Source organism: Oncorhynchus gorbuscha, linkage group LG11, assembly GCF_021184085.1.
Source record: "Oncorhynchus gorbuscha isolate QuinsamMale2020 ecotype Even-year linkage group LG11, OgorEven_v1.0, whole genome shotgun sequence".
In the NCBI taxonomy this organism is placed as follows: domain Eukaryota; kingdom Metazoa; phylum Chordata; class Actinopteri; order Salmoniformes; family Salmonidae; genus Oncorhynchus; species Oncorhynchus gorbuscha.
The window spans coordinates 59,298,334-59,324,515 of NC_060183.1; the positions used below are offsets into that span (position 1 = coordinate 59,298,334).

A 26,182-nucleotide genomic window follows, 5' to 3' on the forward strand; every position below is an offset into this window, starting at 1 on the left:
GGTCTGCCTGTTGCCTCCAAGGCCCAATCATGGCTGCACATTATTGTTTTGAGTGTTCGCCGCCGATATTTCTGGATTGAAGGAGAGCATTGAGATAATTCTAGTTCCTCTGATGGCTTTAACACTGGGATAGGGATAGTGAGTGAGACTGAGTGTCTGACCCTGTGCTTCTCTAGACGAGCTGTCCAGGATGAGGTGTGAGTTGGAGGTGACCCCTGAACCCAGCAGCCCCACGCTGCTCGGAGAGGTAGCAGACACCTACTGCCAGGTGGACCGCTGGCAGAAGCTTCGCACCGCTGTCCGCAAACTGGAATTCTGGGAAGACTTCAGTGCCGAGCTGATTGGGAGTGGCTTCTTCTCCAAGGTGTACAAGGTATGAACGGTCCAATTTGTACATGGCTGAAAATAAATGTGTGTGTGCTTGTGAATACATCGACGTGTGTGTGTGTGTGTGTGTGTGTGTGTGTGTGTGTGTGTGTGTGTGTGTGTGTGTGTGTGTGTGTGTGTGTGTGTGTGTGTGTGTGTGTGTGTGTGTGTGTGTGTGTGTGTGTGTGTGTGTGTGTGTGTGTGTGTGTGTGTGTGTGTGAAAGAGAGAACAAAAAATAACTGACTTTCTACACCCCTTACCTCTGATTTACTTACCATATTTCATGTTTGTTTCAGTAACGAAAGTGTTCAAAATGCCATCATGCTGTATGTGGCATACATCCTGATAAGTGTATTATGACACATTTCACAGAAGCCAATACATAAATTATAGTCCCAACCAAAGAGCAACCTACATTTTGTGTACTACCAACTCGGGTGTTAACTGAAAACATGATGCCTTGGCTGATCCCTGAAGCACTCCTCAGAGCAGCAGCCGCAACATGCCCAAGTAATTACACTGCAGTCATGTCCTTCTCTGCATTCACATGCCCACGAGACATAGGAACACAGCTTACGTCCTCTTAATACTGTCTAGATGTGAGGTACTGTCTGTGGACTCAAATGAACAACATTAAAATGTTAATGGACTGAACACTGGCAGTCCTAGTAGTTCTTGGAGGTAATGTCAGGTCACAATAGCAGGGCCACCGTGCGTGTTTGTGTTGAGATGGAACTCCCAGACGCTCAGATACAGATCAGAGATGGCGATATAAAGTCCTGAAAGGAGGGTGATTACAGGTGTGCAGTCAGTCAGCCAGTGTGATGGTTCAGGAACCTGTGCCAGGCTGTCTTCCAAATGGCTCCCTATGTAGGGCACTTCTTTTGACATATGGGCCCTGGTCTACTACATAGGGAATAGGTTGCCATTTGGGACACAGACAGAGAATGCTACTGTGGCGGGAACGTAGCGTACCACGGAACCAGTCTGGCCTCACAGAGACAATAGGATGTAGTTAACACACCTCAGGAAGAGATCAAGACTGCTAAGATTGTTGCTTTAGTCTCAGCACATTTTCATCTTGTGTTGGTATGCAAGAAACTGCATTGTTTGTTTTGTTACCCTGGCTCTAGTTGATAGAGATCCAGCCCTGTTTACAACTTGTCCAAATACACAATAGTGAGATCGTCCAACTGTTGTCAATCAAAGCTGAGCAACAACCACTCTGTAAATATATAACGCCCGTTGTTGTCTAGGTGTCGCACAGCACAACGAGGAAAGTGATGGTGGTCAAGATCTATAAGAACGACGTGGACCAGGACAGCATCGTACGAGAGATCAGTCTACTGCAGAAGCTCTCACACCCTAACATTGTCAGGTCAGTCCCTTTCCAACATGTATGATAAATGCTTGTATTTAGAGGAAGATGTGTAGGAGTTGCAACAAAAAAAGTAACACTGTGATCGTAATACAACCTATTATTATCCTCACAGGTATCTTGGGATCTGTGTGCGAGAAGAAAAGCTGTACCCAATACTGGAGGTAAGTGTCCTTAATCACTTAGGACACCAACATTTTCCTCTCAGTATCTGTGCATCTCACCATAGAATCAAGAGATTGGTATCTCTGTGTAAAACCAATAGAAATGATTATCTCTATGGTATAACCCATCTCTATAGACACATGTAGATTCTTTATGGTACTTTCCCTCTGTATTTGTGCATCTGGCAGTAGTCACAGTTGTTGAAGGGAATAGATTGCTAAGTATGTGTTTAACCATGGAAATGGGATGTCTATGTACGGAATAGAGGATCCATCTCCATAGACGTGAATATAGGATCTCTGTGGTACTAATTGCACCCCCTCTCTGTGTTGTCAGTATGTGAGTGGGGGCTGTCTGGAGGACCTCCTGGCCCAGGAGGACGTGTCTCTGTGTTGGAGGGAGAAGGTGGACCTGGCCTGTGACATCAGCAGAGGCATGACCTACCTGCACTACAAGAACATCTACCACAGAGACCTCAACTCCAAGGTATACACACACACACACACACACACACACACACACACACACACACACACACACACACACACACACACACACACACACACACACACACACACACACACACACACACACACACACACACACACACACACACACACACACACACACACACCACAGGCCAGGGTCTCGTCTGGACAGATGACTACAGTGGTGCCAGAGCAAAGTACACTACTAATGCAATCTGGGCTTTTAATTTAAAAAACGCACATGACTTTCATTTGACATGAATCTTTTTCCACGTATCCAGACATGAGTGGGAAGTTGATTGAAGGTATTAAGGACAAGTACAGTATATGTTTCTGGTTATTTCTTGATCTGTAAATCAGATAACTAGGGTCAGCCGACTATTTTCTCAAGCACGTAGATCAGAGATCACTTTTTTTCTGGAGCGGATGGTCAGGGGACCGAAACATAATTACCAATAATTTGTAGATTGCAAATTGACTGCAAGAAGCCCAAACAGATTAAATATTTGACTAAAATATAGTAATTTCAAACCTTCCATACATTTGTATACGATTACATCTCTCTCTATTATGCACAGGAATACTGAAAAACCCTGACGTAGATAGACATCCACTCTACCTGAACTATATCCTAACACACATAATAAGGACCTAACCTAGTGTCTACTGTACCTGTACTATATCCTAACACACATAATAAGGACCTAACCTAGTGTCTACTGTACCTGTACTATATCCTAACACACATAATAAGGACCTAACCTAGTGTCTACTGTACCTGTACTATATCCTAACACACATAATAAGAACCTAACCGAGTGTCTACTGTACCTGTACTATATCCTAACACACATAATAAGAACCTAACCTAGTGTCTACTGTACCTGTACTATATCCTAACACACATAATAAGGACCTAACCTAGTGTCTACTGTACCTGTACTATATCCTAACACACATAATAAGAACCTAACCTAGTGTCTACTGTACCTGTACTATATCCTAACACACATAATAAGGACCTAACCTAGTGTCTACAGTACCTGTACTATATCCTAACACACATAATAAGGACCTAACCTAGTGTCTACTGTACCTGTACTATATCCTAACACACATAATAAGGACCTAACCTAGTGTCTACAGTACCTGTACTATATCCTAACACACATAATAAGAACCTAACCTAGTGTCTACTGTACCTGTACTATATCCTAACACACATAATAAGAACCTAACCTAGTGTCTACTGTACCTGTACTATATCCTAACACACATAATAAGAACCTAACCTAGTGTCTACTGTACCTGTACTATATCCTAACACACATAATAAGGACCTAACCTAGTGTCTACTGTACCTGTACTATATCCTAACACACATAATAAGGACCTATCCTAGTGTCTACTGTACCTGTACTATATCCTAACACACATAATAAGGACCTAACCTAGTGTCTACTGTACCTGTACTATATCCTAACACACATAATAAGGACCTAACCTAGTGTCTACTGTACCTGTACTATATCCTAACACACATAATAAGGACCTAACCTAGTGTCTACTGTACCTGTACTATATCCTAACACACATAATAAGGACCTAACCTAGTGTCTACTGTACCTGTACTATATCCTAACACACATAATAAGGACCTATCCTAGTGCCTACTGTATCTGTACTATATCCTAACACACATAATAAGGACCTAACCTAGTGTCTACTGTACCTGTACTATATCCTAACACACATAATAAGAACCTAACCTAGTGTCTACTGTACCTGTACTATATCCTAACACACATAATAAGGACCTATCCTAGTGCCTACTGTACCTGTACTATATCCTAACACACATAATAAGGACCTAACCTAGTGCCTACTGTACCTGTACTATATCCTAACACACATAATAAGGACCTAACCTAGAGCCTACTGTACCTGTACTATATCCTAACACACATAATAAGAACCCCCCAATTTGTAAGTCGCTCTGGATAAGAGCGTCTGCTAAATGACTTAAATGTAAATGTAAATGTAACCTAGTGTCTACTGTACCTGTACTATATCCTAACACACATAATAAGGACCTAACCTAGTGTCTACTGTACCTGTACTATATCCTAACACACATAATAAGGACCTAACCTAGTGTCTACTGTACCTGTACTATATCCTAACACACATAATAAGGACCTAACCTAGTGTCTACTGTACCTGTACTATATCCTAACACACATAATAAGGACCTAACCTAGAACCTACTGTACCTGTACTATATCCTAACACACATAATAAGGACCTATCCTAGTGTCTACTGTACCTGTACTATATCCTAACACACATAATAAGGACCTAACCTAGTGCCTACTGTACCTGTACTAGCTTTATCCAAACTGAACCTGTATATAACACAAATGCTAAGCTGCAGGGTTGGCATTCTTCATAGCCTGTATTAGTCCCACTGTACCACTTTAAGTCCTCTTTGAAACAGTGTTACCTCTTATTCTTGCCGGTTTAGTTATGCCTAAGCTTGTTTTTTCCAGCATAGGCAGATTACAGGGATCCTGCCTCAGATATCACTAACTACTGACTGAATTTCACTGTAGGGGAGGCGTTCCTGTCAATGTGGGGTTTTGTTTCAGAATCTGTCCCTGCTACCTTCTCAAAGGCTGCATCCCAAATAGCACCTATATTCCCTAAAAAGTAGTGAATTGTTGAGGTAATAGAGTGCCATTTGGGATGCAGCCTTTGAGAAGGTCTTAATAGCAGGAACATATTCTGGGAAGGTCCATAACTGAAACCAAACCCCACATTGACAGGAACGTCAATGTACAGTAAATAAGCCTAGTCCAAACCAGAACAGCCCATAAGGCTTCTGTCCTATCTCATGTTTCTATAGTGTGAGGCAGTATAATGTACAAGTACACCCCCTGGACAGGACCCTAGTCTAGAAAACAAGTAAGAGAGGGCAGAGGTTGAGCGTTTCCACTTCCTGGATAATCCTCTGAACATTATGCAAGGGGTTTGTTTATATACAAGCACACACTCACATCTCCCTTTCTCATGATCTATCCATCCCAGTCCAAACCCCTCTCTTTGGTAGTAAACCACATCAGTGATGAGATTATGGGTTGTGGTGGGTGTGATTCTCCCATTGCCCAATTGCTCTGTCATTACAGGCAATGGTGTGGCAGGAAACGCCCTGCATGCTCTTACTAGAACCAGTCATGTCTCCCCAGCAGCACCAGGGATAGAGAGGTTATAGCGATATAGGCTGAATTCTGTTTTAAATAACACCGATACTCTCTGTCTAACGGCTGGCCCATAGGTCTAGATACCCATACTGTCTAAATCACTAGCCCATAGGCCTAGATACCCATACGGTCTAAATCACTGGCCCATAGGTCTAGATACCCATACTGTCTAAATCACTGGCCCATAGGTCTAGATACCCATACTGTCTAAATTACTGGCCCAGAGCTCTAGATACCCATACTGTCTAAACCATTGGCCCAGAGCTCTAGATACCCATACTGTCTAAACCACTGGCCCATAGGTCTAGATACCCATACTGTCTAAACCACTGGCCCATAGGTCTAGATACCCATACTGTCTAAACCACTGGCCCAGAGGTCTAGATACCCATACTGTCTAAATCACTGGCCCAGAGGTCTAGATACCCATACTGTCTAAATCACTGACCCATAGGTCTAGATACCCATACTGTCTAAACCACTGACCCATAGGTCTAGATACCCATACTGTCTAAACCACTGGCCCAGAGGTCTAGATACCCATACTGTCTAAACCACTGGCCCAGAGGTCTAGATACCCATACTGTCTAAACCACTGGCCCAGAGGTCTAGATACCCATACTGTCTAAACCACTGGTCTAGATACCCATACTGTCTAAACCACTGGCCCAGAGGTCTAGATACCCATACTGTCTAAACCACTGGCCCAGAGGTCTAGATACCCATACTGTCTAAACCACTGGCCCAGAGGTCTAGATACCCATACTGTCTAAACCACTGGCCCAGAGGTCTAGATACCCATACTGTCTAAACCACTGACCCAGAGGTCTAGATACCCATACTGTCTAAACCACGGGCCTATAAGGTCTAGATTCCCATACTGTCTAAACCACTGACCCAGAGGTCTAGATACCCATACTGTCTAAATCACTGGCCCAGAGGTCTAGATACAGATAATGTCTAAATCACTGACCCAGAGGTCTAGACACCCATACTGGCTAAATCACTGGCCCAGAGGTCTAGATACAGATAATGTCTAAATCACTGACCCAGAGGTCTAGATACCCATACTGTCTAAATCACTGACCCAGAGGTCTAGATACCCATACTGTCTAAATCACTGACCCATAGGTCTAGATACCTATACTGTCTAAATCACTGACCCATAGGTCTAGATACCTATACTGTCTAAATCACTGGCCCATAGGTCTAGATACCCATACTGTCTAAATCACTGACCCAGAGGTATAGATACCCATACTGTCTAAACCACTGGCCCAGAGGTCTAGATACCCATACTGTCTAAACCACTGGCCCAGAGGTCTAGATACCCATACTGTCTAAACCACTGGCCCAGAGGTCTAGATACCCATACTGTCTAAACCACTGGCCCAGAGGTCTAGATACCCATACTGTCTAAACCACTGGCCCATAGGTCTAGATACCCATACTGTCTAAACCACTGGCCCAGAGGTCTAGATACCCATACTGTCTAAACCACTGGCCCAGAGGTCTAGATACCCATACTGTCTAAACCACTGGCCCAGAGGTCTAGATACCCATACTGTCTAAACCACTGGTCTAGATACCCATACTGTCTAAACCACTGGCCCAGAGGTCTAGATACCCATACTGTCTAAACCACTGGCCCAGAGGTCTAGATACCCATACTGTCTAAACCACTGGCCCAGAGGTCTAGATACCCATACTGTCTAAACCACTGGCCCAGAGGTCTAGATACCCATACTGTCTAAACCACTGACCCAGAGGTCTAGATACCCATACTGTCTAAACCACGGGCCCATAAGGTCTAGATTCCCATACTGTCTAAACCACTGACCCAGAGGTCTAGATACCCATACTGTCTAAATCACTGGCCCAGAGGTCTAGATACAGATAATGTCTAAATCACTGACCCAGAGGTCTAGACACCCATACTGGCTAAATCACTGGCCCAGAGGTCTAGATACAGATAATGTCTAAATCACTGACCCAGAGGTCTAGATACCCATACTGTCTAAATCACTGACCCAGAGGTCTAGATACCCATACTGTCTAAATCACTGACCCATAGGTCTAGATACCTATACTGTCTAAATCACTGGCCCATAGGTCTAGATACCCATACTGTCTAAATCACTGACCCAGAGGTCTAGATACCCATACTGTCTAAATCACTGGCCCAGAGGTCTAGATACCCATACTGTCTAAATCACTGGCCCATAGGTCTAGATACCCATACTGTCTAAATCACTGTCCCAGAGGTCTAGATACCCATACTGTCTAAATCACTGGCCCATAGGTCTAGATACCCATACTGTCTAAATCACTGGCCCAGAGGTCTAGATACCCATACTGTCTAAATCACTGGCCCAGAGGTACCCATACTGTCTAAATCACTGGCCCAGAGGTATAGATACCCATACTGTCTAAACCACTGGCCCAGAGGTATAGATACCCATACTGTCTAAACCACTGGCCCAGAGGTCTAGATCTAAACCACTGGCCCAGAGGTCTAGATACCATACTGTCTAAACCACTGGCCCAGAGGTCTAGATACCCATACTGTCTAAACCACTGGCCCATAGGTCTAGATACCCATACTGTCTAAACCACTGGCCCAGAGGTCTAGATACCCATACTGTCTAAACCACTGGCCCATAGGTCTAGATACCCATTTAAGACATTTACATTTAAGTCATTTAGCAGACGCTCTTATCCAGAGCGACTTACAAATTGGTGCATTCACCTTATGACATCCAGTGGGACAGTCACTTAACAATAGTGCATCTAAAACTTAGGGGGGGTGGGGTGAGAGGGATTACTTAACCTATCCTAGGTATTCCTTAAAGAGGTGGGGTTTCAGGTGTCTCCGGAAGGTGGTGATTGACTCCGCTGTCCTGGCGTCGTGAGGGAGTTTGTTCCACCATTGGGGGGCCAGGGCAGCGAACAGTTTTGACTGGGCTGAGCGGGAGCTGTACTTCCTCAGTGGTAGGGAGGCGAGCAGGCCAGAGGTGGATGAACGCAGTGCCCTTGTTTGGGTGTAGGGCCTGATCAGAGCCTGGAGGTACTGAGGTGCCGTTCCCCTCACAGCTCCGTAGGCAAGCACCATGGTCTTGTAGCGGATGCGAGCTTCAACTGGAAGCCAGTGGAGTGAACGGAGGAGCTGTCTAAATCACTAGCCCATAGGCCTAGATACCCATACGGTCTAAATCACTGGCCCATAGGTCTAGATACCCATACTGTCTAAATCACTGGCCCATAGGTCTAGATACCCATACTGTCTAAATTACTGGCCCAGAGCTCTAGATACCCATACTGTCTAAACCATTGGCCCAGAGCTCTAGATACCCATACTGTCTAAACCACTGGCCCATAGGTCTAGATACCCATACTGTCTAAACCACTGGCCCATAGGTCTAGATACCCATACTGTCTAAACCACTGGCCCAGAGGTCTAGATACCCATACTGTCTAAATCACTGGCCCAGAGGTCTAGATACCCATACTGTCTAAATCACTGACCCATAGGTCTAGATACCCATACTGTCTAAACCACTGACCCATAGGTCTAGATACCCATACTGTCTAAACCACTGGCCCAGAGGTCTAGATACCCATACTGTCTAAACCACTGGCCCAGAGGTCTAGATACCCATACTGTCTAAACCACTGGCCCAGAGGTCTAGATACCCATACTGTCTAAACCACTGGTCTAGATACCCATACTGTCTAAACCACTGGCCCAGAGGTCTAGATACCCATACTGTCTAAACCACTGGCCCAGAGGTCTAGATACCCATACTGTCTAAATCACTGGCCCAGAGGTATAGATACCCATACTGTCTAAACCACTGGCCCAGAGGTATAGATACCCATACTGTCTAAACCACTGGCCCAGAGGTCTAGATACCCATACTGTCTAAACCACTGGCCCAGAGGTCTAGATACCCATACTGTCTAAACCACTGGCCCATAGGTCTAGATACCCATACTGTCTAAACCACTGGCCCAGAGGTCTAGATACCCATACTGTCTAAACCACTGGCCCATAGGTCTAGATACCCATACTGTCTAAATCACTAGCCCATAGGCCTAGATACCCATACGGTCTAAATCACTGGCCCATAGGTCTAGATACCCATACTGTCTAAATCACTGGCCCATAGGTCTAGATACCCATACTGTCTAAATTACTGGCCCAGAGCTCTAGATACCCATACTGTCTAAACCATTGGCCCAAAGCTCTAGATACCCATACTGTCTAAACCACTGGCCCATAGGTCTAGATACCCATACTGTCTAAACCACTGGCCCATAGGTCTAGATACCCATACTGTCTAAACCACTGGCCCAGAGGTCTAGATACCCATACTGTCTAAATCACTGGCCCAGAGGTCTAGATACCCATACTGTCTAAATCACTGACCCATAGGTCTAGATACCCATACTGTCTAAACCACTGACCCATAGGTCTAGATACCCATACTGTCTAAACCACTGGCCCAGAGGTCTAGATACCCATACTGTCTAAACCACTGGCCCAGAGGTCTAGATACCCATACTGTCTAAACCACTGGCCCAGAGGTCTAGATACCCATACTGTCTAAACCACTGGTCTAGATACCCATACTGTCTAAACCACTGGCCCAGAGGTCTAGATACCCATACTGTCTAAACCACTGGCCCAGAGGTCTAGATACCCATACTGTCTAAACCACTGGCCCAGAGGTCTAGATACCCATACTGTCTAAACCACTGGCCCAGAGGTCTAGATACCCATACTGTCTAAACCACTGACCCAGAGGTCTAGATACCCATACTGTCTAAACCACGGGCCCATAGGTCTAGATTCCCATACTGTCTAAACCACTGACCCAGAGGTCTAGATACCCATACTGTCTAAATCACTGGCCCAGAGGTCTAGATACAGATAATGTCTAAATCACTGACCCAGAGGTCTAGACACCCATACTGGCTAAATCACTGGCCCAGAGGTCTAGATACAGATAATGTCTAAATCACTGACCCAGAGGTCTAGATACCCATACTGTCTAAATCACTGACCCAGAGGTCTAGATACCCATACTGTCTAAATCACTGACCCATAGGTCTAGATACCTATACTGTCTAAATCACTGGCCCATAGGTCTAGATACCCATACTGTCTAAATCACTGACCCAGAGGTCTAGATACCCATACTGTCTAAATCACTGGCCCAGAGGTCTAGATACCCATACTGTCTAAATCACTGGCCCATAGGTCTAGATACCCATACTGTCTAAATCACTGGCCCAGAGGTCTAGATACCCATACTGTCTAAATCACTGGCCCATAGGTCTAGATACCCATACTGTCTAAATCACTGGCCCAGAGGTCTAGATACCCATACTGTCTAAATCACTGGCCCATAGGTCTAGATACCCATACTGTCTAAATCACTGTCCCAGAGGTCTAGATACCCATACTGTCTAAATCACTGGCCCATAGGTCTAGATACCCATACTGTCTAAATCACTGGCCCAGAGGTCTAGATACCCATACTGTCTAAATCACTGGCCCAGAGGTATAGATACCCATACTGTCTAAACCACTGGCCCAGAGGTATAGATACCCATACTGTCTAAACCACTGGCCCAGAGGTCTAGATACCCATACTGTCTAAACCACTGGCCCAGAGGTCTAGATACCCATACTGTCTAAACCACTGGCCCATAGGTCTAGATACCCATACTGTCTAAACCACTGGCCCAGAGGTCTAGATACCCATACTGTCTAAACCACTGGCCCATAGGTCTAGATACCCATTTAAGACATTTACATTTAAGTCATTTAGCAGACGCTCTTATCCAGAGCGACTTACAAATTGGTGCATTCACCTTATGACATCCAGTGGGACAGTCACTTAACAATAGTGCATCTAAAACTTAGGGGGGGTGGGGTGAGAGGGATTACTTAACCTATCCTAGGTATTCCTTAAAGAGGTGGGGTTTCAGGTGTCTCCGGAAGGTGGTGATTGACTCCGCTGTCCTGGCGTCGTGAGGGAGTTTGTTCCACCATTGGGGGGCCAGGGCAGCGAACAGTTTTGACTGGGCTGAGCGGGAGCTGTACTTCCTCAGTGGTAGGGAGGCGAGCAGGCCAGAGGTGGATGAACGCAGTGCCCTTGTTTGGGTGTAGGGCCTGATCAGAGCCTGGAGGTACTGAGGTGCCGTTCCCCTCACAGCTCCGTAGGCAAGCACCATGGTCTTGTAGCGGATGCGAGCTTCAACTGGAAGCCAGTGGAGTGAACGGAGGAGCTGTCTAAATCACTAGCCCATAGGCCTAGATACCCATACGGTCTAAATCACTGGCCCATAGGTCTAGATACCCATACTGTCTAAATCACTGGCCCATAGGTCTAGATACCCATACTGTCTAAATTACTGGCCCAGAGCTCTAGATACCCATACTGTCTAAACCATTGGCCCAGAGCTCTAGATACCCATACTGTCTAAACCACTGGCCCATAGGTCTAGATACCCATACTGTCTAAACCACTGGCCCATAGGTCTAGATACCCATACTGTCTAAACCACTGGCCCAGAGGTCTAGATACCCATACTGTCTAAATCACTGGCCCAGAGGTCTAGATACCCATACTGTCTAAATCACTGACCCATAGGTCTAGATACCCATACTGTCTAAACCACTGACCCATAGGTCTAGATACCCATACTGTCTAAACCACTGGCCCAGAGGTCTAGATACCCATACTGTCTAAACCACTGGCCCAGAGGTCTAGATACCCATACTGTCTAAACCACTGGCCCAGAGGTCTAGATACCCATACTGTCTAAACCACTGGTCTAGATACCCATACTGTCTAAACCACTGGCCCAGAGGTCTAGATACCCATACTGTCTAAACCACTGGCCCAGAGGTCTAGATACCCATACTGTCTAAATCACTGGCCCAGAGGTATAGATACCCATACTGTCTAAACCACTGGCCCAGAGGTATAGATACCCATACTGTCTAAACCACTGGCCCAGAGGTCTAGATACCCATACTGTCTAAACCACTGGCCCAGAGGTCTAGATACCCATACTGTCTAAACCACTGGCCCATAGGTCTAGATACCCATACTGTCTAAACCACTGGCCCAGAGGTCTAGATACCCATACTGTCTAAACCACTGGCCCATAGGTCTAGATACCCATACTGTCTAAATCACTAGCCCATAGGCCTAGATACCCATACGGTCTAAATCACTGGCCCATAGGTCTAGATACCCATACTGTCTAAATCACTGGCCCATAGGTCTAGATACCCATACTGTCTAAATTACTGGCCCAGAGCTCTAGATACCCATACTGTCTAAACCATTGGCCCAAAGCTCTAGATACCCATACTGTCTAAACCACTGGCCCATAGGTCTAGATACCCATACTGTCTAAACCACTGGCCCATAGGTCTAGATACCCATACTGTCTAAACCACTGGCCCAGAGGTCTAGATACCCATACTGTCTAAATCACTGGCCCAGAGGTCTAGATACCCATACTGTCTAAATCACTGACCCATAGGTCTAGATACCCATACTGTCTAAACCACTGACCCATAGGTCTAGATACCCATACTGTCTAAACCACTGGCCCAGAGGTCTAGATACCCATACTGTCTAAACCACTGGCCCAGAGGTCTAGATACCCATACTGTCTAAACCACTGGCCCAGAGGTCTAGATACCCATACTGTCTAAACCACTGGTCTAGATACCCATACTGTCTAAACCACTGGCCCAGAGGTCTAGATACCCATACTGTCTAAACCACTGGCCCAGAGGTCTAGATACCCATACTGTCTAAACCACTGGCCCAGAGGTCTAGATACCCATACTGTCTAAACCACTGGCCCAGAGGTCTAGATACCCATACTGTCTAAACCACTGACCCAGAGGTCTAGATACCCATACTGTCTAAACCACGGGCCCATAGGTCTAGATTCCCATACTGTCTAAACCACTGACCCAGAGGTCTAGATACCCATACTGTCTAAATCACTGGCCCAGAGGTCTAGATACAGATAATGTCTAAATCACTGACCCAGAGGTCTAGACACCCATACTGGCTAAATCACTGGCCCAGAGGTCTAGATACAGATAATGTCTAAATCACTGACCCAGAGGTCTAGATACCCATACTGTCTAAATCACTGACCCAGAGGTCTAGATACCCATACTGTCTAAATCACTGACCCATAGGTCTAGATACCTATACTGTCTAAATCACTGGCCCATAGGTCTAGATACCCATACTGTCTAAATCACTGACCCAGAGGTCTAGATACCCATACTGTCTAAATCACTGGCCCAGAGGTCTAGATACCCATACTGTCTAAATCACTGGCCCATAGGTCTAGATACCCATACTGTCTAAATCACTGGCCCAGAGGTCTAGATACCCATACTGTCTAAATCACTGGCCCATAGGTCTAGATACCCATACTGTCTAAATCACTGGCCCAGAGGTCTAGATACCCATACTGTCTAAATCACTGGCCCAGAGGTATAGATACCCATACTGTCTAAACCACTGGCCCAGAGGTATAGATACCCATACTGTCTAAACCACTGGCCCAGAGGTCTAGATACCCATACTGTCTAAACCACTGGCCCAGAGGTCTAGATACCCATACTGTCTAAACCACTGGCCCAGAGGTCTAGATACCCATACTGTCTAAACCACTGGCCCAGAGGTCTAGATACCCATACTGTCTAAACCACTGGTCTAGATACCCATACTGTCTAAACCACTGGCCCAGAGGTCTAGATACCCATACTGTCTAAACCACTGGCCCAGAGGTCTAGATACCCATACTGTCTAAACCACTGGCCCAGAGGTCTAGATACCAATACTGTCTAAACCACTGACCCAGAGGTCTAGATACCCATACTGTCTAAATCACTGGCCCAGAGGTATAGATACCCATACTGTCTAAATCACTGGCCCAGAGGTCTAGATACCCATACTGTCTAAACCACTGGCCCAGAGGTCTAGATACCCATACTGTCTAAACCACTGGCCCAGAGGTCTAGATACCCATACTGTCTAAACCACTGGCCCATAGGTCTAGATACCCATACTGTCGAAACCACTGGCCCAGAGGTCTAGATACCCATACTGTCTAAACCACTGGCCCAGAGGTCTATATACCCATACTGTCTAAACCACTGGCCCAGAGGTCTAGATACCCATACTGTCTAAACCACTGGCCCAGAGGTCTAGATACCCATACTGTCTAAACCACTGGCCCAGAGGTCTAGATACCCATACTGTCTAAACCACTGACCCAGAGGTCTAGATACCCATACTGTCTAAATCACTGACCAATTGGTCAACTTACTGTTCCGATCTGTCATTTGTCTCGGAAACCTAGACCTAGGATGTCGGATTCTCTTGGACATCTTGAAAGGGGAAAAACAATTGTTCTGAGAAGGGTACTCTTCAAACAGACAACTTTCCCAACAAATCCAAAGTTTGGGTAGGTGAGGCTTAAAATGTGGGTGGGAATTGTACTCCTATTTAGCTAGGGTAACAAACGGATACAGTAGTGACATCATCGGTGACTCACGTCCCATTTCCAACTTGTCCTCTCTGTCCCAACTCACACCGGAACTTCTATTGAGTGGAAGCTGGAGTATTGGTACATTGTGGGAGGCAACCCATCTGCCTAGAGAGACTCCTCTGCCATCAATAGTATTGGGCCAACAAAATGGCCACAGCAACCCCCATGTTACATCTCAATAATTCACTGTTCAGAGAGGATGGTTGTTGAAGGAACGTTTCAGACTGGATTATGAGGCAGCCTGCTAAACCAGCTGGTTTCAGATGGGTACCGTTTGTCCTAATGCAGGAGCAATAGTCAGCTCAGTGAATGACAGAGGAATGAATCTGAAGTGTGTTTTCACAGTCACATCCAATGTTATGATTGTTTTCGATGTTTCGCCGTCGCTGTGCCTCTTTGTCCATGTGAGAATTGTGTGGTTTGACCAGAGGTGGGAAAAGTACCCACTTGTCATACTTGAGTAAAGATACCTACATAGAAAATGACTCCAGTAACTCACCCACCAAAATATTACTTGAGTAAAAGTATTTGGTTTTAAATATACTTAAATGTCAAAAGTAAAAGTATAAATAATTTAAAATTCCTTTTTATTAAGCAAGCCAGACGTCACCATTTTCTTGTTTTTAAGTTTACGTATAGCCAGGGGCTATCTCCAACACTCAGACATCATTTACAAATTAAGCATTTGTGGTTAGTGAGTCCGCCAGATCAGAGGCAGTAGGGATGACCAGTGATGTTCTCTTGATAAGTGTGTGAATTGGACCATTTGCTTGTCCTGCTAAGCATTCAAAATGTAACGAGTTCTTTTGGGTGTCAGGGAGTAAAAAGTAAAATATTTCCTTTAGGATTGTAGTAAAGTTAAAGTTGTCAAAATAGAAATAATCAAGTAAAGAACAGATACTTAAATCGTTTTTGGGGGTATTTTTACCTACGTACTTTACCCCACTATGTTTGACCTCCAGCACATTGATAATTCATAAGTCAGTATTCAAACAGTGAATCAAGAGGTGTTTCATATCATGTAGAAACATGTGAATGTATAGTCTATGGAATTAGGTTGCTACCTCAGGCTCAAAAGCAGATAGAATGGAGGAAGTTAAAATGACTGTGTTGTGTGGATGTAGAAGTGTCACACTGGCCTCTTGTGGTCAACATGTTGCACTGCAGTGTGACGGTATGACTTCAGTTATTGCCTTTCTCGTAGATTTGATAGCAGTGACCAGTGCTTTTGATGTGAGTAATATTCTGAATGTTGTGTGTGTGTGTGTGTGTGCAGAGTTGTCTAACGTTGCCTGAATGGTGTGTGTGTGTGTGTGTGTGTGTGTGTGTGTGTGTGTGCAGAACTGATATCTAAGATTGTCTGAACATTGTGTGTGTGCAGAACTGTCTGATACGGGAGACGTCTCGGGGCAGGGAGGCGGTTGTGACAGATTTTGGTCTGGCCAGGGAGGTAATGGTGGAGCTGCCAGCTAATGACCCAGAGAGGAAGATGTCTCTGGTGGGTTCTGCCTTCTGGATGGCCCCCGAGATGCTCCGAGGGGAACCCTACGACCGCAAGGTAGGTAGCCTACACACACGGTCTGCATCCCAAATGGCACCCTATTCCCTATTGAGTGCACTGCTTTCGACCAGATGTCTATGGGCCCTGGTTGAAAGCAGTGCACTAAAAAGGGAAGAGGATGCCATTTGGGACGCTGACAGTTTTACACCCTGATATAGAAATAACTGGTATTTTATTTAATGGTTTTCACTAAATGACAGAAAATACTTACATCTGATCCTTCCTATTATAATCTATTCATAACATTCATTTAATTGATTTAGTTCATTAATGGAATGGAATTAGGACAAAAAGTCAATAACATGGGGCGGCAGCGTAGCCTAGTGGTTAGAGCGTTGGACTAGTAACCGCAAGGTTGCAAGTTCAAACCCCTGAGCTGACAAGGTACAAATCTGTTGTTCTGCCCCTGAACAGGCACCGTTCCTAGGCCGTCATTGAAAATAAGATTTTGTTCTTAACTGACTTGCCTAGTTAAATAAAGGTAAATAAATAAAAAAACATAACTTCTTCCTCCAGGTGGATGTTTTCTCTTTTGGCATCATGCTGTGTGAGATTTTGGGCCGGATCTCAGCAGATCCCGAGATCCTTCCCAGAACACGGGTAAATTAAAACCTACACACACACACACATCCCTGCTATCCTTGTGGGGACCAAATATTGATTTCTATCCTAAATCCTATTTTCCCTAACACTAAATCTAACCTAACCCATAACCCTAAGTCCAACCTTAACCCCAAAACTATACCCAACCCTAACTCCTAAACCTAACCGTAACCCCTAACCTTAATTTGAACCCTGACCCCAATTGTAACCCTAACCCCTAAGCCTAGGGGGGCCTGGAAAAATGTCCCAACTTGTCTAAAAGTTCCTTGTTTTACTCTCCTTATGAGGACTTCTGGTACCCACAAGGATAGTTAAACAAAAAACGCACACACACACTTATCAAAACCAAAGATTTAGACTGACACTACACACGTGGAAATTATACCACAACTGAGCTATTGAGTTAATTAAATGCATTTCCCCACAACTCAGACATTATATTGAATGTGATCCTGCAACATAATTTGGCAATTAGCAGTCTTGTTACTTGATAGCTCTCTTAGTTATTAGGCCATTAGTGACAGTGCCATTTGTATGTAGATGATGGTGAAATGAGTCATCTAATGTCCCTGTCTGTCATCCCCGGGGTGATCAAGACAAGGTCAGAGACAGGGAGCAGGGAGAGACTTTAATGTGCTCGTTGAGGTTTCACTTAAATTAGATTTATTTGTCACATTTGTCATTAGAAGTGGGAGGACCACAGGGTCAGTTAGTCACACTGCTATCCTGTCTATACAGTATGTGTTCTGCGAATTCATCAGTAGTCCCTGATGATCAAAACTGTAGCCTGTATACAACAGTGGGGATCTCAAGACTTTCCTTGTTTGCCATGACGTACATTGGCTATCTGATCCAGCTCTCTAACCTGCAACTACTTATTGATACTCTGTGGGCCCGTACATGTTGTACAATGCAGTTGACACCGGGTTTGTTCTCTCTGCAGGACTATGGTCTAGACGTTGAGGCCTTCAGTGAGATGGTCCAAGGTTGTCCACGACACATCCTGGAGCTGTCAGCCAACTGCTGTCTGGTGAGTGGACTGGAGGGAGGGAGTGTGAGGGAGAAAACGGAGAGAGGCTGAGAGACCATGTTAGAGAGTGAATGTGAGAGCATGTCTCAGAAAATGAGAGACTTAAGCCGGGATTCATTACGAAGGGCATTGACCGACAAACACAGCTCTTTTTTAGGTGTGCTTTTAAAGGTAATTAAGGTTTGAGCCAACATCTGCAGCGTTTATTATGAATGCGATCTCTCATTGCCTGTATTTCAGTGCGTAGCGCTTTAACACCACTATAACATGCTTCGTATTAATCCTGGTCATAGTTTGCCTCAACTACGAGAGTGTAAGAAAGACATGCATTTGCCATCTACTGTAGAATATCACTCATGTTGTCCTGTGGTTCAGATGGACTCATGTTGTCCTCTTGTTCTGTGGTGCAGATGGACTCATGTTGTCCTCTTGTTCTGTGGTTCAGATGGACTCATGTTGTCCTCTTGTTCTGTGGTTCAGATGGATGCGTTTCGGAGACCCTCCTTCTCAGAGCTGCTGGATGAGTTGGAGGACATCGCTGAGAGCCTGGAACCCCCCGACTCAAACCTGACCACTGGGTGAGGGGGTGGGGTCACCGTGTACCCCCCTCAGCCCTCCTCCCCTGGAACGGAGGACAGTGTGGACGGCAGCAGGCAGCCACCCCAGTCTTATACAGAAGAGGCACTTTATAGTTCAGGTCCGCTCTACAGGAACCAGGTATAGGGCTCATAATGCAGCGCCTCCTGCTGACTCTGTGTGACTCTGTGTGTTTCTCTGAAACAGAACCGGATCACTGGAAGTTCAACACTCACCACCCCCCACTGTCTTTCTACAGTACAAACTCAGCTAGTGTGGGTCCATTTGAAAGGGGTGGGGGTCGAAACAGACTCAAAAATTCCCTAAAGAGCATTTCCTCCTGGCTCTTAAGTTGTATTCTATGATGTTATTATTCCACTTTAAGTTAAGGATGTAGAAATCCTTATTTGTAAATTGTACATAAGGAGGACTGTCTGAGTAGTCCTGATCCGTCTATTCTCTTCTGTCATAATATCATCATTTAAAACAGGGCTTCCCAACCTAGATCTGCAATGCTTTAGGCTAGGAACATGCCGTTAATTGCCTGAGGAAGACTCAACTCTGATGCACACGGGACTATCTTTGGTTTGTCTCGGACATTCAGAAGCTTAGCTACGACCTTCTAAAGTCCATGAGTCAAAGAAATTGGACTGCTTGGGAAGTAATCTTATACAATGTGTGGCTCTGTCACTATCAATTGATCTATTCACTTTCTGTAAAAGAGAATATCTATAATTAAATGAAAGCATCTTAAAATGATCATAATAAAACATATTTATTTGATAGCGGAATAACATTGGAGGAAATCAGATCTAGACTTTATTTTCCTTATCCATGATTATTAAATAGCCCATCTAAAAGATGTCACGAGTCTTCTTAAACTACGTAGAATTGCAGGAAATTAGCTTCAAAACAACAACATTTTCCTTGGTCCCTCAAATTAAACAAAATCAAGCTGGTGGTGTATTTAATATAGAGTCTCTCAATAAACAGAAAACGGGGAGAGGGGTGGGACATTTTTCAAATGTGAAAAAGGGGGCCCTGGGGGTAAAAGGTTGGGAATCCCTGTTTTAAAATAACATTTATGTAGGACTTCTCCCCCTTTCTTTCATCAGCCAGTCCAAGTGGTGACACAATCAAAAATAAATCCCTCCCTCTGTTAAAGTAGTCATCTGAATGATGTCATTTAACGGTGAGGTAATGGTGGACTGCAGCAGTGGAGCAGGTGTACAGGAGGCAGGATTGCAGGAGGCAGGATTGCAGGAGGCAGGATTGCAGGAGGCAGGATTGCATTGCACTAGAAGTGACTGTTACAGTACATGGCTGAAATCTATAGGATGAAGGAATTGTGCTACTGTCTCTCTCATTTCCTTCTTTTTCTGGCTTCTAACGTCAACACTGTTCTGTTGGAGATTAACAGGTGGCCAGTGTTAGGTAAGGGTTGGTGTTCAGTGTGGTTCAGTACTAGGGCCAAGTAGACAGAGGAAGGAGCGCTATCCCTCCCTCTCAGGATGTGAATAAAATAATACTAAACTCAATTAAACACTAACCTTAGGAAGAACTTAACTGTTGTGTATCGTTTTATACTAAATGCCTTTGTTTCTTGTAATGCTTGTACTGTATCTTTTTTGCCTCACCCTTTTGTGGGGATACATTTTCTTTACCATATAAGATTCATACACAAAATATTAACATAAAGTACTGTATCTGTTGATCGGGTAGAATTTTGCTTACTTTACAGATCTTTAGATTTATATGGAAGATTTAAAGCAATGTTTAATAAAAGGCATTGATGTGTGTGTATGTACTTAAACTGGACTTTTAATGGGATAAAAAAAATATTAAAACTATTGTGCTCATTACATTAGCCTCGTTAGCTGAAGATCTTTAATTGATGTCTGGCTAAAACCAATATGTTGATTTATTAATACCAATATTTCTGCGTTCACACAGGTAGCCCAATTCTGACCCCCCCCCCACTAATTGGTATTTTGACCAATCAGATTAGCTCTGAAAAAGATCTGATGTGAAAATATCTGATGGGATTGGTCAAAAGACCAATTAGTGGAAATAATATCAGAATTGGGTCTGTCTGGGTAAACGCAGCCATTGTGGTGGTTCACACTCTTTCTTAAAATCTGCAATTCTCCTAATTTACTGCAGCAGGAGTGTAGCAACTCCCATGTTGACATGCCATGGTTGCCATGGTTCCCCTTGTCACTGTGGAAGCAAAACAAATGGCAAAACATCTTAACGGTGGTTTCCTGAGGGTGAACGGCATGTAATGGTTTAAAAAGGTCTGCTTTTTGACCATTTGTACCAATCAATAGGACATTGTCAAAGGCAAGAAAAAACCACTTGCATTGGAAAAAACTATTTTCTCCACCACTAATCTCTATATGAATTTGACAGCACTCTGCAGCTATCCTGCTCTGAGAGAGCGATGTACACTATATTACAATTCAATGGCTCCTGCTCTGAGAGAGCGATGTACACTATATTACAATTCAATGGCTCCTGCTCTGAGAGAGCGATGTACACTATATTACAATTCAATGGCTCCTGCTCTGAGAGAGCGATGTACACTATATTACAATTCAATGGCTCCTGCTCTGAGAGAGCGATGTACACTATATTACAATTCAATGGCTCCTGCTCTGAGAGAGCGATGTACACTATATTACAATTCAATGGCTCCTGCTCTGAGAGAGCGATGTACACTATATTACAATTCAATGGCTCCTGCTCTGAGAGAGCGATGTACACTATATTACAATTCAATGGCTCCTGATCTGAGAGAGCGATGTACACTATATTACAATTCAATGGCTCCTGCTCTGAGAGAGCGATGTACACTATATTACAATTCAATGGCTCCTGATCTGAGAGAGCGATGTACACTATATTACAATTCAATGGCTCCTGCTCTGAGAGAGCGATGTGCACTATATTACAATTCAATGGCTCCTGATCTGAGAGAGCGATGTACACTATATTACAATTCAATGGCTCCTGCTCTGAGAGAGCGATGTGCACTATATTACAATTCAATGGCTCCTGATCTGAGAGAGCGATGTACACTATATTACAATTCAATGGCTCCTGCTCTGAGAGAGCGATGTGCACTATATTACAATTCAATGGCTCCTGATCTGAGAGCGATGTACACTATATTACAATTCAATGGCTCCTGCTCTGAGAGAGCGATGTACACTATATTACAATTCAATGGCTCCTGATCTGAGAGAGCGATGTACACTATATTACAATTCAATGGCTCCTGATCTGAGAGAGCGATGTACACTATATTACAATTCAATGGCTCCTGATCTGGAGATTACATGCTGCTATTAAGGAGGGTGTAAGTATCGTAGTTTATCAGAATTCAATTGCGAGAGAATTGTGATGTGATAATGACACATTGAGGGGAGGCAAACCATGGGCAGGCTGCAGTAGGTTTGGTAGACGAGGCCCATGCTAGGGTCACCCCTGTTTAGTATTCCTGTCAGGCCTTCCTGTGTCTCCACACGTCTGACATGAACATTAGCATTTGCAAAAGCTCAGCTTACAACACTGCAGCCTCGCCGCTCTTTTCTTCTGTAATTGAGGGAGCTCCGAGGATTCACAGCTCTGACACCACAGATGGGCCATTCATCCATTAATTGATGAACACGATCAAAAATCTATTTGGCGCCGGGGAGCACAGAGGGAGGAAAGGTGATAAACTACTCGAGGTAATCATTTGTAATGTGTGTAATAGTAAGGAAAGGATGTGGAGGGGTTGGAACAGTGACGTACCACAGTTTCGCCAGCAAGGTCTGAGCAAATGGCTAACTTCTTACAATTCTACAAATTTTGCCATGGGTTATCTCATGCTATTCTAATGTAAACATTTTAAAGCACATTTTGTTTAATTGTTAACATTTATGTCATAGCATATGAACAGGTCAGGCTATCTGGGGGGAGGCCTCCAGGGGGTGGTTGTTCCCTAGAGTCCATGAGGGGGGAGGTCCTAAGTCAGCAGTCTTAGAATTGCACACTTCTGCAGGTGTGCTGTTTGTTTGATCCTCTGGTTCCTCTTTAGTTCCTCCCCTCCTCTTGTTTCTCCCAGGCCTTCAATGGTCTCCTCGTTTGGAGAAATGGCAGCTTTGGCCTCTAAAGAGAAGGAGGGATCTGACAAAGCAGTTGATGGGGGGAGGGAAATAAACCTTCTGTAAAGAGATCATTTTTTAAATTCAAGGGACCTGTTTTAGTGCAGAAAGATGGTTAATCGCAGTCTGTATAAAGTATTCAGATAAAGTAAATAAATTATTCAAGTGGGTCTTAAATGTAAGAGAAACTCTAGTGGTACTCTAGCATTACTGTCGGATGAAAAGACATCCATTACCTGAATATGTTTTGACTAAGGACATCAGAGATACTGTGAATGTAAAATGTCTAATTCCATACATTATTGATTCCAATCGCCCAAAGTGCTCCACAATGAAGAGAACAATCACTCAGTTAGGCCTTGGATGAAGAACAAAACAAACGATCAAGTCTTTGAACGTGCCAATCATGAACCAACACACACCAACGTGCACATGCACTCACTCACACACCCTTTAACCTCTATACAGAATACTCTAATTATAACGTGTTGCAACTCGCAGCTTCAGAGAAATGTTCAAAACGTATGTTCTGACAGCGATGGAAAAGTCAACAAACTCTTTCTGGAAATTCACACTGCTCTGATTATCAAAATGATATGTACTGTCAACTGCTGTCCTCAGCAGACGTCTCACGTGTTGGCTCATGAGCCCAACAAGCTCAAGCTCTAGTTCTTTCACTAACTACCAGACATCCCAGTACCTAGCCCTCCCCCTCCCTGCTGCACATCACATACAGTATCTCTGATATGCTCAGTAGCAGTGTGTGGATAAAATCACTTGGGAAGCCAAGACAGAAAAAAAGCCATATTACATCCTATGTGTTGTGATCATTGCGTTGTTTGCTCTATAACCTGTTAGTTCATATGCCTTGACACCGTAATATATAGGCCTGAAGGCCGAGACGATAAGAAGACACCGTAGCAGAATAAATTCAACCACACCTTTGTTTCATCACAAAACCAGAGAGCAACCTTATCCGGTAAAGTCCACAAAGCATATTGCAGCTAATAAACAGTCACATGACCTACAGCATGGCCAATCAAGTTAATGTTTCCCATTTAGAACACTGGAGAGTTACCGCAAGTCGCAAAGAAAACAGGAGCTGCCTCCACTATTCCAGCAGCATTTCAACTTCAACATAATAAAATCACTTCTGTTTAGACTAATACAGTGACAACTAAAATATTCCCAAAACAATTTAGTCTAGTCAATGTGGCTGTGCATGGTAAGATTTCTCTGTTTGTGCATGTGTGTGTGTGTGTATGCATAAGTAGACTAAAATGCTTGCTCGCTAACTCCCTTTCATGACCAGCTAGTTAACATTAGCCTACTACATCTAGCTACATTTTGAACTTCCATCATTTCAGGTCAGAGGCACAATGTATGAATATGGTTGGATCAGAATCACTGTTATAATCTTTGGCCAGTATGGAGAATTAAGTAAAAGTCCAAATCCCCATTTCCACCCATGGCTAATATAGGAAAGGGCTCATTTTAGCTAGCTAGCCACCGGAGGACAACAACACAATAAGATGCAACAATTCAACTATCTTTTTCATGTTAATGAAGTTTGGCTTGATGTGATTGGTGCGAAACCAAATCCAAACTTGCTTCCCTTGACACTTTTTTTTGGTGTGGCAGGACCATTCACAGTTGAGCTCAGTCAGGTTAGTGGCTATTATTGTATATTTTTTATCAAGGGAAGCCAAACGCTCGCTGACTTCCCTTGCATTCAGTGCTACGGGCGGCAACAATGTCAGACAGATATGCTACACAAACAGACACAGAGGGGCGCTGTGTCGCTCGCTCAGATGCTTTCTCCAGTGAGATACATTCAGCCTCTTGCGAATTGAAAGAACATTATGAAACACAGAGACAAAATATAAACTATTTTATTATTATTTATTGGTGCATTTGTTTTGGGGGGGGGGGGGGCCTGGCTTCTCTTGACATCTATGAATACACACCACTGGATATGCTCTGCTACTTGAGTTTGAGCTATAAATAAAGCCCTTGTTTTGGATTCGAAGAAAATGTTGTCTTTCTACTGAAACAAATTGAAATGGAGTATTTTAGGAAAAGGGCCTTGTAGGTTGCTATATCCTGGATCAAAATGTATGCTGTTTTTCTGAATGTGGGAAATTAGGCTAAAGGCCTAACTTGACATCCTACTCAATAACACAGACAGTGTATGGCAGAAAGGGAGGAGCTGAATAATTGATAGACAAAGCAGAACAAACAGTAGGCAGCCGTGGCTCCTCCATCCACAGTGACTGAGACCTTGACTGAGCATTTGGTACATTAATTTGAGCTATTGCTCTGCCTTGTGGTTTCAGTAGAAAACATATTTTTGCAACATCAATATGTGTGTAGTTGCTAAGCACACACAAACACACACACAAACACACTCCTGAACACACTCCTGTTTCCTCTGTTCCAAATGGTGATAGATGGCATGTTTAGAGCATTAGGCGATGCTCTTTTTCTGAGTTCAAGCACAGTGAAGCGTCAAGTGGCGTGAGGGAGAGAGAGAGGGAGGCAAACCGGGTTAGTGAGAGAAGGAGATGAAAGAATGAAAGCTCAATTTCCCCTTATCTTCACCATCAATGATGGTCTAATGTGACATAAGTAGGCCTACTTATGAGAATCACAAGTGGCCAAGACTTACCAGAGAAAAATCCCTGATTGTTGCCATTATTGTCTGATTTAGGTTAGTCTTGTTTCATCCTGTGAGACACTTGTACTTAGAATCAACCTGGACATGTGAGAATTGACTAGAATATGTCTGCCTACATGTGCATGTTAACCAGCCACAGCCTGCTGTTTCCACTCAGCGCTGGATGGACCACTGAGGTGACATTGACCTTGACGCACACTAACAAAAGTCATTTGAGAACCATGTTCCAAAATGATTACCAACACATCGACTGTCTAACTCACATAAATTCTACTCTTGACCACTGCTACACCCCTTTTCGACATGGGTATAAGGCCTTA

The 26,182-nt window shown here is 44.1% G+C and overlaps 1 protein-coding gene across 3 annotated transcripts in view; it reads left to right on the forward strand.

Annotated features, from left to right (window-relative positions):
- Positions 1–20,833, forward strand: part of LOC124049033 (dual specificity testis-specific protein kinase 2-like) — a 38,403-nt gene extending 17,570 nt beyond the window's left edge. For all 3 annotated transcript variants that reach the window (XM_046370324.1, XM_046370325.1, XM_046370326.1), the window contains 8 exons: positions 177–373; positions 1,624–1,745; positions 1,861–1,909; positions 2,247–2,396; positions 16,646–16,822; positions 17,342–17,425; positions 18,372–18,458; positions 18,939–20,833. In XM_046370324.1, coding sequence (XP_046226280.1) covers positions 177–373; positions 1,624–1,745; positions 1,861–1,909; positions 2,247–2,396; positions 16,646–16,822; positions 17,342–17,425; positions 18,372–18,458; positions 18,939–19,040 — 968 coding nt within the window. In that variant the 3' untranslated portion in view covers positions 19,041–20,833. The remainder of the gene's footprint in view (positions 1–176; positions 374–1,623; positions 1,746–1,860; positions 1,910–2,246; positions 2,397–16,645; positions 16,823–17,341; positions 17,426–18,371; positions 18,459–18,938) is intronic.
- The last annotated feature ends 5,349 nt before the right edge of the window (positions 20,834–26,182 follow it).